General features: G+C 39.1%; 1 protein-coding gene across 1 annotated transcript in view; it reads right to left on the reverse strand.

Annotated features, from left to right (window-relative positions):
• Positions 1–16,547, reverse strand: part of ATP8A2 (ATPase phospholipid transporting 8A2) — a 339,208-nt gene that overhangs the window by 294,316 nt on the left and 28,345 nt on the right. Inside the window, exon 2 of the mRNA XM_015817039.2 lies at positions 3,572–3,716. Coding sequence (XP_015672525.2) covers positions 3,572–3,716 — 145 coding nt within the window. The remainder of the gene's footprint in view (positions 1–3,571; positions 3,717–16,547) is intronic.

A 16,547-nucleotide genomic window follows, 5' to 3' on the forward strand; every position in this document is an offset into this window, starting at 1 on the left:
AGAGAGAAGGAGAGAAGGGGAGAGAGAGAGAGAGAGAGAGAGAGAGAGAGAGAGAGAGAGAGAGAGAGAGAGAGAGAACATTAGTGCAGGCAGGATAGTATGACATTCTAAAGCAGGGGTTTTCAAACTTGGCCCTTTTATGACTTGTGGACTTCAACTCCCAGAATTCCTCAGCCAGGCACGTGTGCCTGGCTGAGGAATTCTGGGAGTTGAAGTCCACAAGTCATAAAAGGGCCAAGTTTGAAAACCCCTGTTCTAAAGGTTTCTCAGAATGACCCTCAGCTTAAGCCAAAGAGTTAACGCTGATCCTTGTTAGTTCTGTGATCTGTCATGGATTGGGGAACCGTAACAGAGAACAGAGAAGAAGAAAAGAGGAAGTAGTAAGAGAGAGAGAGAGAGAGAGAGAGAGAGAGAGAGAGAGAGAGAACAACTGGCCCCAAAGCACAGTGGACTTCCATAGTGCAGAGTGGATTCAGCCCTGCATTTTCCTGGTCTTAGCAGACTACTGTGCTATTGAAGCTCTCAATTTACATTTGTATTGATTGCAACAAAGAACAATTAAGCAACCGATGAACTTTTTCCAACCTCTGAAGCGTAGCCCTAGCCTATATTTTTTCAGAATAAATGAACACAATGACAGTGCAATCTTGTATATGTTTCCTCAGAGGTCAGTTTTAATTCAACTGACGCATCGGACTGAAGTTTTGGCGGAGTCATATGTCATAGGATAAAAGTTTAAAAAGTGAATTTGAGTTTGTTGAATGTATCTATTTTCCCCACGGTTCACCTATCTGTGGCAGACTGAAAGGTATATCAAACATTGTATGAAAGCAGCAGACTTTTGCAGCACTTGCAACTGGATGGAAAGGAACGGCCAACACAGCAATTCTATTCATATCTCTATTTGAAAGCAGGTCCCTTTTAATCTAGTAATGCTGACATCCAGATAACGCTATAGAAGCCTTCCCAACCTGATGCTCTCAAAGTGCTTGAGAAAAATTCTGAATGATCCAGCTCCACTTCTCTTTTGAGTGCCAGCTACTGCCAGTCTTTTGTCTTCTTCAGAGTTACATTTGTTAGGCAAAGAGCCTCTCCTTTTTATTATTCTAGCAATCACTTTGGGATCCTTTCTGCTGCAGAACAAAGCAATATGTCTCAAGGAAGTACATGACAAGGGCAGAGAGCAAATGTTCCACAGATATTTTTAGACAGAAGGAAATGGGCATGTGAAAATTAAGCATTTTGGTGAATCTTGAGGAAAGAAAGCCTGTCTAATCTTGGCAGGGAGCTGGAATAGGGAGTCCCGTTCAACAAAACCTAATCCACTGATCAAAAGGAGATCTTCTGGGTCCACAGAATGTTTAAATGGGGAGGGGGGGAAATGGGACATTCAGGGAAAGGTACAAGGTAGTGAAGAGCCAAAATTCCTGTTGCAACATTTTCTAGTATGTTTTTCTCATCCTTTTCTAGCCAATACTTCTTGAGACATATTATTAGACCGTATTATTTTAATGTGCTATCTGTTACTTAAGGTTCTTCCAGCCGATGCCAAAGAGCAATCATCCTGCATTAAAGATGCCTGGCAGAACTGGATAAATTATTTCAGCCACTTTATCGCTGTTTGTCTGTTTAAACGGATACTACAATCCTGACAAAATGCAATAACCTTCTTGACCAAAATCTTCTCAAAAGTTTAATAATGTGAATCCTTTCAATTGACACTGCTTTGATGGGATTTTTAACACTTGTTCTCCAAAGTACAATTTATAATTTTGTCACACAGAGAATTATTAATTAAATAAGGATCGCTAAAAACAGTAATCAAAACAGAGAGAGTAATGGTTCCAATTCTAACCCTTTCAAAATTCCAATCACACAACTGGCTTCACTGGAGCAACTTATGCACTGACAACAGTCTGCGTTTCTCTCCTTTAATGGCAAAGTATAGGTAGAAAGAGGCAAGTTTGGACATGAAGTTGGATATGTTGGCATGAAACTCTGAACTGCTGCTAATTAGTACCGCAATTCATGCATCCAAACCATGATTTTAATAAAGATATATTATATAAGGCATCATTGTTGGGTTCATACATTATAGGAAAATTTAAAAGTTATATATATGAACCAGTCTCCTATAAAGCAATATTTCAGGTTTCTGACTGACTTTCCACATCAGTGGTATATCAAAACACATTCATCAATATTTGCCTAAATACACGAATTCAATCCTTGGCCATGTCAAAATAAAAAGGTCAGGTTTCAGGAAATGGAAAGAACTGGGAGAGTCACTGGCTGAGTTCACAAAATACACTGTTAATGTGTTTTTCTTATTTGGTTTTCACTTGCTATAAACCACACTGAACATGGTTTATTCAACAAACTTGTTAAAACAGGCCATGATTAAGCATAACATATAACCTAGCAAACACCTGTCAAACACACAATACTGTAGACAAGAATTGACAAAAACTCATTCACACTTCACAGAAACATGGTGCCTTATGCATATTGAATCAACATGCATGATTTTGTCTTTTTCCCATTTAGAGACCAAATAAAGGACAGTGAATTTGCAACTTCTTTTACACACACATCCATATTTAGCCTGCTGCCTAACAATGCTGTTATTAGCTTATCTCCTCATCCTGAATAAACAGTCACTGTACATCAGGAGTAACTGATCTCTCGCTATTGTGTCTCAATGATGTTGTTACCTAGTTTGGTAATGAAACATCTGCAAGAAAACTAATAAACTTAGAGAGCCCCAAGGATGCCACAGTTCAACCTTAAGCTAAAAATATTCTCTTCTATTTGTCTATTGCCTTCACTCTCTTTCTTAGTCTGATTAGGAGATCCTAGTTTCCTACTGCTTCATATCTACTTCCTTATATGACTATTTCACTGCTTAGAAGACTGGGCCATTTTGAAAGAAACTTGGACATCATTCTTGCTAACAGCTACTAAAATAACAAATCATTGTGGTGTGGATACCACAAGCTTCAACATCTCTGTTTGACCAAGGTACAAACATAAATCACTCCCTATTTCTTGAAGATAACTGAATATACTCTCTAGATCTTATAGATGTTCTTTCTCTCCTTAGAAATCTAGAAGAGTAGGACTCACTAAATCTGGTGCCTTAAGTTTGTGTTTCCAGGATTTGTTTAACCATAGTTTACTCTCCGAGTCCAACTTTCCAGGATTAAAAGGACACACCAACTTAAATCAGCAGGATTTGCGCAATGCATGAGGGTACATTATGTTCAGCTCTGTTGTAGTTTTATACCTGATATGAAACTAGTAAAAGCATGTGGCAATTTCCAGCCAGAGATAAAACAAGGCTGTCCAGTCTAGACTCATGAACAATCCACTTTTGACAATGGAGAGCTGGTCCTTCCACCACTATCCTGCAGCTAAGCAAGAGTTAGCCTTGCAGCCTAACTTTTCTATTTGGGTATTTGGAAGTCTGATCAAGTTCACTCAATGGCTGGTGGTACTTTGGGCTCAGTCTGGACTTTCATCTAGCTTCCTCTCCTTCCCTCCCTCGACTGTGGATACTGGCTCTTCTTACCTGACCCAGTTGTCGTGGAACTTGCTCTGCTGAGGTTCATTCAAGTAAATGGTGCGAGCTGCTGCCTCTCCCTGGTCTGCAGAGGACGTGGCCCCGGACATCTCATCATCCGCCTTCTTGTAGCCCGAATTAGAGCAAATGGGACCTGCCAGTAACAGCCAAGCAAGACAGAAAGCGACAGAAAGGAGGAAAGAGGCTATTAGTTACAAGGAGAAAGAGCCAGCAGAAAGTAAAGCGAGGAGCAGAGAGAGGGACCAGGGCCCAGAAGCCTGCAAAGCGCGCAAATCTCGCCATGCATCAATCCAATCGCCGCCCGAAGAGCCTCAGTTGGTCCGCTTGGAACAACCTCCTTTCGCAAACTAGCCCCCAAGGAAAGGTGGATCCCAGCGTCGCCGCCTCCGCCGCCTCCCCGTTGTTCCCAGATCTGCCTTCGCTCCCCAAAGCCCTCCCGGTGCAAGCGCGCACCATCCGAACCCGGCGCGCAATTGCTTTTTACTCCAACTGCTCTCGCGCGGCAGGAGAACAACGCACGGACCTTGGCTGCCGAAGCAAAACAACAACAATCAAAGTCGTGGCAAATAAAAAGGCGGGGCTTCCTCCAGTCCTGCCGCCGTCGCCGCTGCCAGCTGGAGAGACCGCCCTCCCATCGATCGCCGGCGGCGCGGCGACAGCCCCAATTAGCGGAAAGACGCGACAGCAGGTTTTGTTTTTAATGGATGAAAGAAAAGCGCGGACGGGATTACGCGCGTTAGGTTCAGGTTTGGTGGCGGCAAAGGACCAAAGAAAACTAGGACGAAACGCCCAGGGAAATGAAAGAACGTTATATAGATAGATGGATTGGTATATTTGCCCGGGAGCATCCTTCCTAATGTTCCTATTAGAGATTGACTGCTGAATAATGCAGGATGAATAAATCCTGCGTTTATCATTTGGAAAAGCAGTATATAATAACTTCAAGAGTGGCCTGGCAGGCAGGCCACCCCGAGCGTTTTGATGCTGGAGGTAAGTAGCAAACCATGGCAGCCCTGTTCTGCCACTGAATGGCGTCTCTTATCCTAGTAGTTGATTTAAGGCCACTGAGGATGAAACTTCTGCTAAGTGGCTTTTCAATATCCTGAAGATAAAAATAAGGTGGGGGAGAATTGGACATTTCTTTAGCTTTCAGGATACTACCACTCTAGCACAGTGGCTTCTTCGTTCAGGAGTTGGTCCATCTTTGCTAACATTTTATTCGTTTTATTATACACTTCAAGCAGTCAAGAGAGAATAGGGAATTTCTCTTCTCCTTCATACTTCAGTTAACACTTCTGTTGGAAGGTAATTTTGAATAAGTTTAGACAATTCAGGGAGAAGTTTGCATTAGTTCAACAACTACAAATTGTGGGCTTTTCCTATTGCATTTGAGGGCCCTCTTCCACAGTTTGTTGAGTGTAACTTGGATGTCTGCCATAAGGTCCTCTCTGTCTGGACCCAGTGAAGCAGACATACAATAGTGAAACAGCTGTTACAGAGTCCAAGGGAAAGAATGAACGGCACACCATCTGTTGTCTTTCCTAGCTGATTTTGCTGAAATCTCCATCTAGGTTTGTGTTCTGTTTAAGGATGACTCCTGTAGTCACATCTGGCAATAAAACTCACTGAATTAATATGATTTGTCGTTAGTGATTCGGTGTATATCCCACCTTTCTATCTATATTACTTTCAAGGGCAGATGTAAGAAAATACATCAAAAGTATATCCAGGCAGGAGAAGGACTCCTTCACACAGGCTGAATTCTAGTGGCTCTAAACAAGCTATTAAAGCAGTTATCTTTTCTTGGGCTCATGCAGCTGCCCTCTGCAGCTGGAAAAAGAGGGGTCTGATTTAAGATATTCCCAACAGGTGCTAGGTGCACAGGCAAGATACAAATGGTCTGAATCTTCTTCTATATAAATAAAAATGTAAATGTTCGTTTGTTCAAAATCTTAAATCTCTGAAAGTTCTTCACCGATTGCTTTGAAATTTTGACACAACGTTGCATTCGAATACGCACATGTTTTTATATACCTACTATTATATAGATGTCACACTTGTGACAGATAAAAACGAAAAAATATTGTATACCCACAAGCATTGTGAAATTAAACATATTACAAACGTGCGCTTTCTCTTTTCTTTCTTTTCCATTTAACCAGACTGAGCCACAGCAATGCGTGGCCAGGTACAGCTAGTAATTAAATATAAATTCTGCTCCACATTTTGCCCTTAACATCCATATCTCTGCACAGCTCTATTTTTAAAATACATTTTGGTAATAATAAAAATCTTCTATCATCACCAGCAACTTAATATTACCCCAGAAAAAATGAACAAAAGCTGTTATTTAGCCACTAAATCTAAATATAGAAAGCCAGTTTGGTATGGTTAAGGCATCAAGGCTAGAAACGTTTCATTACCAGGCTAGGTAACATCTTCAGCAGAGTTTAGGGGATGTCAGTGTCAGTGTTCTGTTTATAAGGGCTTCAGGTGTGGGTGTATCAAGTGAGGGTCTTGTGATGGGTCAGGTGTGGGTCATCAGTGAGAGGCTTGTGGTGGGTCTTGTGATGGGGAGGTTACTTCAGGGTCATTGGAAGGTGAACTGCTGGGAGGGGGAAAGGGGCTTGCATCAGTTGGTTGAGGGTCAGTGCTGTCTCTGGTTGGCTGTGTGGTTGATTTGGATTCTAATTCATAGGCTGGTTGTAGGTTGATGTGTCTGTTGATGGAATTGCTTGTGGAGTGCCAGGCTTTAAAGCTGCAACATCCCCATGGTCACATGATCAAAATTCAGATGCCTGGCAACTGACTCATATTTATGACAGTCACAGTGTCCCCGAGTCATATGATCCTCTTTTGTGACCTGCTGACAAGCAAAGTCAATGGGGGAAGTCAGATTCACTTAACAACCGTATAACTAACTTAAGAGCTGCAGTGATTCATTTAACAACTGTGGCAAGTTAGATCATAAAATGGGGCAAAATTCACGTAACAATTGTTTCACTTAGCAAAAGAAATTTGGGGCTCAGTTGTGGTCCTAAGTCAAGAACTACCTGTAATCCTTAATATTGGCTTATGCTCTTTGCATTAACATATGGTATACGTCATTAGCTACTTACTTTGTAACTATATTTACACGTAGCTCCAAAACTCCTGCCAGTCCATGTGCAAATCCATTCCATGTGGCTATTCTAAGGTTCAGGTATGTTGTTTGAATCAAGAAAAATGAATTGAATCAAGCATGGTTAAACTGATCATGATAAGCATGTAATGCAAATGCTCCATCCTGGCTTTTTCTGTTTTTTCCTGTGCAGGAAGTGGTATCTCATAAATATATGCTACTCCATAGTACTCAGCATAGGGGAGATGAACAAGGTTGGGCAAACCCTCCCAACCTCACCCTCTGCTTCTTTCTTCAAACTTATCATGGTTTTGAACATATACGTATACATGTACATATATATACACATACATACATGCATACTAAATTTTATATGATTTTTGATATTTCATAAAGATTTATATCTGTCTCTATTTCATAAAGATTGGTAACTACTAAGGCATAATGTGATTGATTTGGTTTTCAAGCCATTTGTTGTGGGAACCACCCCTTTGTGTTTGTAGACAATAGTCTCTTGCATGAATGGTGGATTCAAGCAACTTTCAGTGCTTCTTCCCCCAAATCACCCGATATCTGACAAGCTTGCTGAATCTCCAAGAAATTGGACATATTTTTAAACTAGTTCAACATAATTGGGGGATGATATCCATAGGCAACATTTTTAGGAATTAGAGAAATCCTGGAGTCTGCAGACAGCATATTATTAGGTGGCACATAATCCCACAAATTGCTGCTGAAACATAATTACTCAGGTGACAAAAAGGAAAAACACATCTGGATTGCATTTCCTGCATTTCCCTGAATTCGATTCCAATTCATTTAAATTGTATTTAGCTTTTCTGTGACTTTATCTATTTCTTTGTCTTTCTGCTTCCCATTTTCAGAATGTGAAGTGCATCCAGGTCACGTAAGGCACCCCAGCCTTCAAAGATCTGTCAGGAAATTCATGTAGGTTTTATTTATTAAATGACTACTGCTGATCATGCTCCTTTAGAGCGTCTAATCTGCCAGCTCTCTTAGAGGTTGTGTTTTTGACTGAAGCAGATTCATGCCTCTCAGACGAGAATAATATTTGAACAGCTGAAGGGAATGACAGGCAACAAACTAGAATAAACAAAGTGTCTGTTGTATTATCACATTCTTTTTTATTTTATTTTATTTAAAAAACCCATCCACTTTAGCTAAAGCATTCTTTGGCACAGAATTGCAAAGTAATTAATTTCTTGAGTCTTCTGCTAGGTCAATAGGAGCCGTATTGGCTGTAGTGATGAAAAATAAAAGAATCAAGCCCACAGCAAAAGGATGTGTATAGCGGAATACATTTGCTGTAAAGATATGGTACTTTTTACTTTTAAGGTCAGTGTTAAAAAGTAAGTAAATCATCTTTACTTTAAAGATCAACTTTAGCAAAGCATCTCTTCCAATGGTAGATAATCAGTCAAAAAGTAATTCTTGACTGTAAATGTTTGGAGAGTGTTTTCCTATGCCTAGGACAGTGATGGCGAACCTTTTAGAGACCGAGTGCCCAAAATCTGGCCCTGCCCCCACTCCACCCCCTGCCCAGCCCCCATTCCGCCCCCTCATCCTCTGCCCCGCCTGCCCGCAGGGCCACTCACTGCCTCCAGGGCCCGCCACAGATCGCCCAGGCAGCCCAGCAGCGCTATAGCAATCACGCCCTCTGCTCTCGCCCTGCAGCATCAACTGTGCGGGATGGGGTGTGAGGGCAGAGTCTTGTCTACGCTGCCTGGCTGCCATCCTGCCATGATGTCAGGGAGCACTGCTCCCTTTCCATAGAAGTGATACCTATTTATCTACTTGCACTTGCATGCTTTCAAACTGCTAGGTGGGCAGGTGCTGGGGCGGGGATGGGAGCTCACCCTGTTGCGGGGCACATGAGTCTTGAACCTGGACAGCTGGCTTTCCAGCCAACAAGCCCAGCGTCTTAACCGCTGAGCCACCGTGCCCCTTTCCTATGCATACAGAAGAACAACAGCAGGGCCTGGCCATGTAGAAAACTAAGGCATTACAGAAACTATGATAAAAATAAAGTTTTTTTTTTCTTAATCTTTAATATATTTGGCCATAAAAAATTAAGAGTTTAGCCATCCATTTTAAATAAATCTCATTAAAGCTATAGTCTTTCAGTAGTCAGCAAAGGTTCAAAGGACTTTGCCCCTTTCTAAAACTTCCATTCTTTCTCTGGTCCTAAAGTACACGTGATTGGCTTAGATCATTTAAGCACAGATGTTTCTTGCACCAGGAGGAATTAGTTCAGGGTTAGGCAACCTTGGCTCTTTTATGACTCGTGGACTTCAACTCCCAGAATTCCTGAGCCAGCAAGGCTGGCTCAGGAATTCTGGGAGTTGAAGTCCACGAGTCATAAAAGAGCCAAGGTTGCCTACCCCTGAATTAGTTTATAAGAGCTGTGGTGGGGCAGTGGTAAGAATGTAGTATTGCAGGCTAACTCACTGCTCACTCCAGGAGTTCGATCCTGCCTGGCTCAAGATTAACTCAGCCTTCCATCCTTCCAAAGTCAGTAAAATGAGGACTCAGATTGTTGGGGACAATATGCTGACTCCGTAAACCGCTGAGAGAGGATTGTAAAGCACCGTAAAGCAGTATGTAAGTCTAAGTGCTATTGTTATTTATGTGCCATCAGAAAACTATACAAGTAGTCCTCGACTTACGACCACAATTAAACCCAAAATTTCTGGTGCTAAGTGACACAGTTGTTAAGCAAACTTTGCCCACTTTACAACTTTCTTGCCACAGTTGTTTAACTGAATCACTGCAGTTGTTAAGTTTTTAAGTGAATCTGGGTTCCTCATTGACTTTGCTCCTCAAAAAATTGCAAAGGGGGATCACATGATCCTGGGACACTGAAACTATCATCAATATGAACCAATTGCCAAGCATCTGAATTTTGATCATGTGACCATAGGAATGCTATAATGGTTGTAAATGTGAAAAACGGTCATAAGTCACTTTTTCAGTGACATTGTAATTTCAAATGGCCACTAAATAAATGATTGTAAGTTAAGGACTATCTGTATTTAAAATGCAGAGAGTTGTTATTGCAGTCATAAATGAGGGATTATTGCATGTAAAATATAAGGTGAGCATTCATTGATATGGCCTGCCTGTAGATTCCACTTTGGTTGCTGAAATGCTTCAAAACCTTCTATGCCTAAAGCTGCTGCAAGGATGAAAAAAATGATTACAAAACATAATGGACCATTGTTATTCTATTGCATCATTTTAAATTCAAGATTTTCTTTGCATAACACGCTAATCCATAAATCCAGCTAACCACTATGTGCTGCTATGTTATCTACATTGTCTGGCAATCTGGCAGTGGATTTTTAGTCTCAGACAGCATCCAAGCCCCAAATGTTGGTTAATGGACTCATGCAGGTAAAATAGTGCCACTTGAGTATTCATTAACTAGGCATTATGGCTTAAGAATGCTGGAGAGACTGGATTCTCACGTTATACTGATATGTTAATGTAACCATAATTGACTAGGTTACACTGAAGCATAAAACACAATTTACCCTACAGTGTTGACTTCACCCATGTTAGGTCTGCTTGCTTTTAGCTTAATGTGAGGTGTAAACTCAGCAGACTTCTCCAGTTTGGGCCTTTCAGATGTTCTGGAATTTTTTATTTTGAGGGTCTCTAGTCAATATAGACAAGAATGCTAGTGGCTGACAGTTGCAACCAACCTCTTGCTTCAGCCTTTAAAAGCATGGAAAGTTTCATGAATTGAAAATTAACAATGTGAAATAAACTTTTTACACAGAGTAAGATCTATGAAGGGGTTTTCCAGTGTTGCTACAGTAGTGTCTGAGATTGAACCTAAGACTTAAAGGATGAAAAGGATCTGCCCTGCCCTCTGGAAAGAATGGTTTGTACCTTAGGAGAAGGTATGCAAATCATACCTGTGCATCTATATCCCTTTAGGCCAAAAAGTCCTTTAATCAATGTGGTTTACATGGGAGTCCAATAAGATGCATGGGCCAGAATGCAGCATTTTATAGATGTACCAGGACTGGCAAATGTTTTGTCCTATGATTAGAGTTTCTTTGAATATTACTCCTAAAAACTCCAGGTTTTAGAACAGGAGTCTTCAAATTTGGCCCTTTTTTTGAAGTTGTGGACTTCAACTCCCAGAATTCCTCAGATAGGCACACTGGCTGAGGAATTCTGGGAGTTGAAATCCACAAGTCATAAAAGGGCCAAGTTTGAAGACCCCTGTTTTAGAAGGTTTAAGGACCACTCTTAGAACAATAGCCAGAAAAAAAATCAGTTGATATAGAGTTCCTATATAACCTAAAACTATCAGAGTTATCATAACAATTATTAAGAAATACGATCAACATTTTATATGGAAATAAAAGTAGTAAGGCTGAAAATTCCATGTCTATGTCTCAAACTACACGAAGATGCAGTTCTGCCGTATAAATTCAATAAGATTTCACACTTCGTATGTACTTCGGAAAGGAAAAGTAAGGCCATTATATAGATAAAACTATATAATACGGCAAAAATGTTTTTATTGCATCTTGGCATCTCTCAGCAATCTATTAATCTATTAGTCAGGTCTTGGAGGTTTCATAAATCATAGATTATGTTTCATTTGCTTCAGCGTGGTAAAAATAATTGGGAACATTCTGTTCCTTAAACGAATTAAAATGTCCTGAAAGGTAAGCGGTCCAGTGATTCCATTCATGTTGCTAGGAGTAAGTAATACAAAGTTACATGATTAAACTATAATTTTCTTATTCATAGTTAAATAATTGATATAAGTAGAAAAGACAAATCTATCATGGACAATCTTCCCAGTTCATTCAGCAACATGGCTGAAAGTCTTTCCCCCATTTTTAATTCAGTTTTTTATGTTCTTTGTTTTCCAGATTCTTCTACTGCATCCCATAGTCAAGTGCCAGGGAAATCAGAAGATCCAGGCAGTTCAAATGGGTATAAAGATTTATGGCAACTTAAGCTCTACACAAGAATCTGAACTACTAATGGTCCAAGCAAATTGGCAGTAGATAAGAGTCAAAGGAATTTAAGGTGGGCTGGACTTTGATGGATGTGAAGGGACTCATGACTGATGACACTCTTGATCCCTCTCATGGGCTAAGCCTGGTCATCTCCTACATCCAGCTTTAAACTTTTGTCATGTGTTCTCCTGATCCCTCAAGAAATATTTTGTATTCTTTCTAATGTAACAACACAACATTGGATGAATAATAATAGGACATTGTGGGAGGACAGATCTCTGCCCTTGGAAATGGGAAACCACATTATTCTATAGCAGTGTTTCTCAACCTTGACAATTTTAAGGCATGTGGACTTCAACTCCCAGAATTCTGGGAGTTGAAGTCCACATGACTTAAAATTGTCAAGGTTGAGAAACACTGTTCTATAGCCTTTTGAACATACAGTGCAATTGCACCATGTGCTGTCAAGGAGCTGAATTTGACTCAAGGGAGAGTGTGTCTACAGCTAAAATTTCAGGAGGTTTTAGCAATGTGATTTGAGGTTGTAAGACATTTTATTTCAACCTTAAAATCTTACTAGATTTGGCAATTGTGTGAGATTTTAACCATATTAAAGAGCAAGGGAGTTATTAGGTCCATATCTTATAGGAGGAAGAATGCAGGTAGCCTAACTTAAGAGAATCAAAACGAGAAGGCAGCTGAATTTTGTGTATACATTCCAAATTATCTAAATCTGCTTCCTTTAATTGACTTTAGAGATGACAAGACTTTGTATTTCAACATATCCAGAATTTTTTAATTTACCAGCTTCACCATATAAACTGTTTCATTGGATATACTTTGTTTAAGTTTCTCAAAACACCATTTGTTTTGTTTTTGTTTTTTATTTTTTTCTCATTTCCTCTCTTTTTGCTTCTCAGGCTAGCCTAGTACATGCTATCAACTGGAACAGGGAGGCAATATGTTGGAAGACTCTTTATCAAACTTCTGCTTTTTCTCTGTTTACTCCCTTCTTGGAAATTTACTGCCTTATATTTGGTATCTGTTTTCTCTGCTTACTCAGCAAGAAGTCACCAACAATGGGCTTTCAGCTAAGAACAACCCTTGCAGCAATAGTGACTGAAGGGATGATTTTTATTCCTTTCTGCTGATCATTCAGTCCCTCAAAGCATTCAGCATTTCTTGTCATCCTTTTCCTTCTACTGGCAAACTCCTGTTAGTTTTCTGTGTTTACTTTGTCAACATAGCAATGGCTTTACTCTCTAGCAAGTATGTTTGAAGTTATAATTTGAATTCATTTGGCAAATATCTGACACAGCCCACATTCAATAGGAGAAATTGGTTTTCGTTAGCAACCAGCTCAAACAAAGTATGTTAAGGAAATGGGGTTGCTAATGCTTCAGATGTGTGCCATTTTAGCACATAAAGCCACCTGAAATGCATATACATATTAGCTGATTCATGCTCATTTCTCAAGTCTAAGAGAAGCTTGAATGCCAGCAAAGACAAGAGTTTCATTAGGAGTTGGATTGAAAAATATAGTGGAGTGCTGAATAAAGGTGTCTGCATCATTTGCACTATTCTCCAGTCTTCACGTACATTGGAAGATGTTCTATATGAAAAAGAAATACATTAGAAGAACAAAGAGGACTGGATGAGGATAAAGAAAAGAACTTTGAGAGAAGAGAGTATGAGAAGACAGACCCTAGAACTTTCTTTGAGGATTTTAAAGACTGCAGAAAGAAGACTATGAAATTGATTTATTTGACCAAGGTTAAAATAATGAGTTGCTTTGATCGATCTTTAATGTTTTTTTATTAGGACTGGATGCCAATTCATGGTTATTTCTGGTAACGTTTAATTGTTGTTTGAGCGGGATTGAATTTTGATTATTTGAAGAGAGGAAATGGGGAAGGATTCAGGCTGAATTTAATAAATAATTTGTAATATTTATGTTGTTTCCGATAACTTTCACTGGATGTTGTTTAATAGGGAGAGAAAGATATGGGTTTATAAAAACGGGTCAGATATGGAATGAATGGAAGTTTGATTTTAATTTAAGAGTTAGTGATAACTTCTTAATCTTGATTACACTTGCTTGGGATGAAGAATTTTTCTGTATTTTTTCTTTTTAAATATATTAATTTATTCTGTAGATGTATAAATTTTACTTGTATGATATAATCTTCGTTACCCAACATCTTTTTTACATCGCAATGACCAAAACTGGATGCAGTATTCCAAGTGTGGCCTTACCAAGGCATTGTAAAGTGGTATTAATACTTCATGCCATAAATAGCAAAAGGCCATATTAGCAATAATAAAATAAGTAATGGGCAATTACCATTTTCAATAAAAGACCATATGTAGCTCGAGACTGAACTCTGGGATCCTTGGTACTCTCCTACTTTGGATGTTTGTATGCAGACATTTCGTTACCCAACTAGATAACATCATCAATGCTAGTCAGTGTGGAGTTTGCTCTCTATTTATATATAACAGCTTATCCTGACAATGTTGATGGGGAGGTATGGTTTTCTCATTGGCAATTCCTTGATTAGAGTATTGTCTTCTGCTTGATTGTTTGTCTGGTGTTAATCCTTGCTTATCTGTTCTAGTTTTTTTGTTTCCTTCTTAGCGTTTTTATTTGTCTCTTTTGAATGGTGTACACATATGGTTTCTTTCTAGGTGTCCATTGATAATTGATTTGTCTGAATGCCAAACTTCCAGGAATTCCTTAGTATTTTTTATTTAACTCAGAGTTTCCCTGTGAAAACTATGGGTGAGTCTGTCCATGTATTGAGAGCTTGAGGAATTTTCCTCCTGTCTCCTGATTGCCAGTTGGTGTTCATCGAGGCACTCTACTGGTCTTCTGCCTTTCTACCTTATATATTGGCTGATATAGTACATACACTGTATAGTGCAGATGATGTTGTTTATCCATTGTTAATCCCAAATAAGTAGGAATTAAAAAGTTTGATATAATATCCTTCTGCAAATGTGAATGCATACTTACTACTTACTTTTTTATTCACAGATTCAATTTTATCGAATAGTGTAATGCACTCTCATACAGTAGAAGCATTTTTATGCATTCCCAATTCATACAGGCTGAACATAGCCTATGTATGTGCTATATTTACCAGCGGATCCAGTTAATTTGATTGTGTTTGCCTAGAACGCCATTATGAGGACATACTGAGAAAATTTTGCTATTAAGAGATAGCATTCATGGTTCAGATGTATGGCCACAATCTTTTGCTGAACCAACCAGAGTATATTTTACTTCTACCTATGAACAAAATAATGTAGGGTTATACTATAAGTTATGAGCAGCCAGCCCCAACACTTTCTTTCAAAGGCCACTAACAGCAAAGAAAGCATATTTAAAAGATATAGCAAAAAAGGAGGTCAGGAAAAATACAGACAATGATACAGGAAGTAGTACATAAATGAATTTTAAAAAGTATCAAAAGAATCAAAGAAATTATTAAGTGTGTGCTGTTTTAAAAATGAAAATATGGTTTATTTTAGTGAATGTAGGTGTATTCCCAAGAGTGGCTGGAATTTCAACTCTCAACATTACCCAATATATGATCTACAATACAGAAAAATGATATCCAGAGTTGCCCAATATCTTTGCATTGCTGAATTTCTTTTATATTAATCCAGTAAAAGAAGCAGGATATGTCATAGTAGATTCAGGGCTACATAAACCCCAAACAATGTAAGGCTACAAGCTGAGTAAAGGCAAAATAAAAACATTTATCTGGAAATGCAGATCTTTCCAAGTGATAATCTAGAAATCCTCTGTACTATTTAAGATGAAGCAATTTGCTTGACTTGAAGCCAGAAAGTGTTTTCAATGTCAAAGCTGAGATCATGAACATTTAAAAAAAAAACTTTCTGCAAATAAACAAGGTACATTTTTTGTATTCATAAACAGCCTTCTAAAGTTTCAGATAAGTTTCACGTGAAAGCAATATCTTGGCTATTTTCTCAAGAATTCTACTCAGCAAACGCAAACAACCTATTAAATTTCACTTGCAACTTTTTCCTGAGCATCAAGGCAAGGCATAACTAGGTAGAGATGAGGGAGACTTTTAAAGTTCATTTCACACTTTTCCCCAACTGATAAAACAACCTGAAATTAACTGGAAAGAATCTCAGCATGTGAAAAAAATAGAAAATGTTTTTTCCCCCATAACAGTAAAATTTATGTTGTATTTAGAAAGTAGTCATCTCTGCAACCAAGGATTTTTAAATCTATATACTGCTGGTCTGGAGACTGGAAAGAAACCTCTACTTCATTCCTTCCCCCCCCTCCCACTTTCTGGGGTCATTATAAATCAGGGAGTTGAATGGGCAGGGGAGAATGTGGGAGTGGATTATTGGTCTGCTCTAGGACCAGTCCATGCCCACCATAAAAGCTTACTTGGTAACTCACTGCCTCTCCACCTAACTCTACCTATGAAGTTTGCTTGGAAAAAGAAATGTTATGTATAGAAGTCCTGGAGAAAAAGCAAAATAACAACTAAATAACCCTTTTTCCTTTTAGCGCCAATACTTCAGCTGATACACAACTACTCAAACCTTCTGACATAGAAGACATGAAGATTAATAGACATACACAATCTGCCTGGTTTCTCTCCCTCCATCTCCAGGCTTGAAGATGGGTGTTTAATGACCAGTGCTGGTGTTGAAAGTATGCCAATTTACCCATAAAAGAAAAAGAAAAAAAGATGTTGAAGTAGCATTCTGTATGCTAGAGAGGGTGGCATGACTGGTTCTCATGAATGGCTATGTTGTTGTTGCAGCAGCCTAAAACACCCTCCCA

Source organism: Protobothrops mucrosquamatus, unplaced genomic scaffold, assembly GCF_001527695.2.
Source record: "Protobothrops mucrosquamatus isolate PMUCROS unplaced genomic scaffold, P.Mucros_1.0 scaffold549, whole genome shotgun sequence".
Lineage (NCBI taxonomy): Eukaryota > Metazoa > Chordata > Lepidosauria > Squamata > Viperidae > Protobothrops > Protobothrops mucrosquamatus.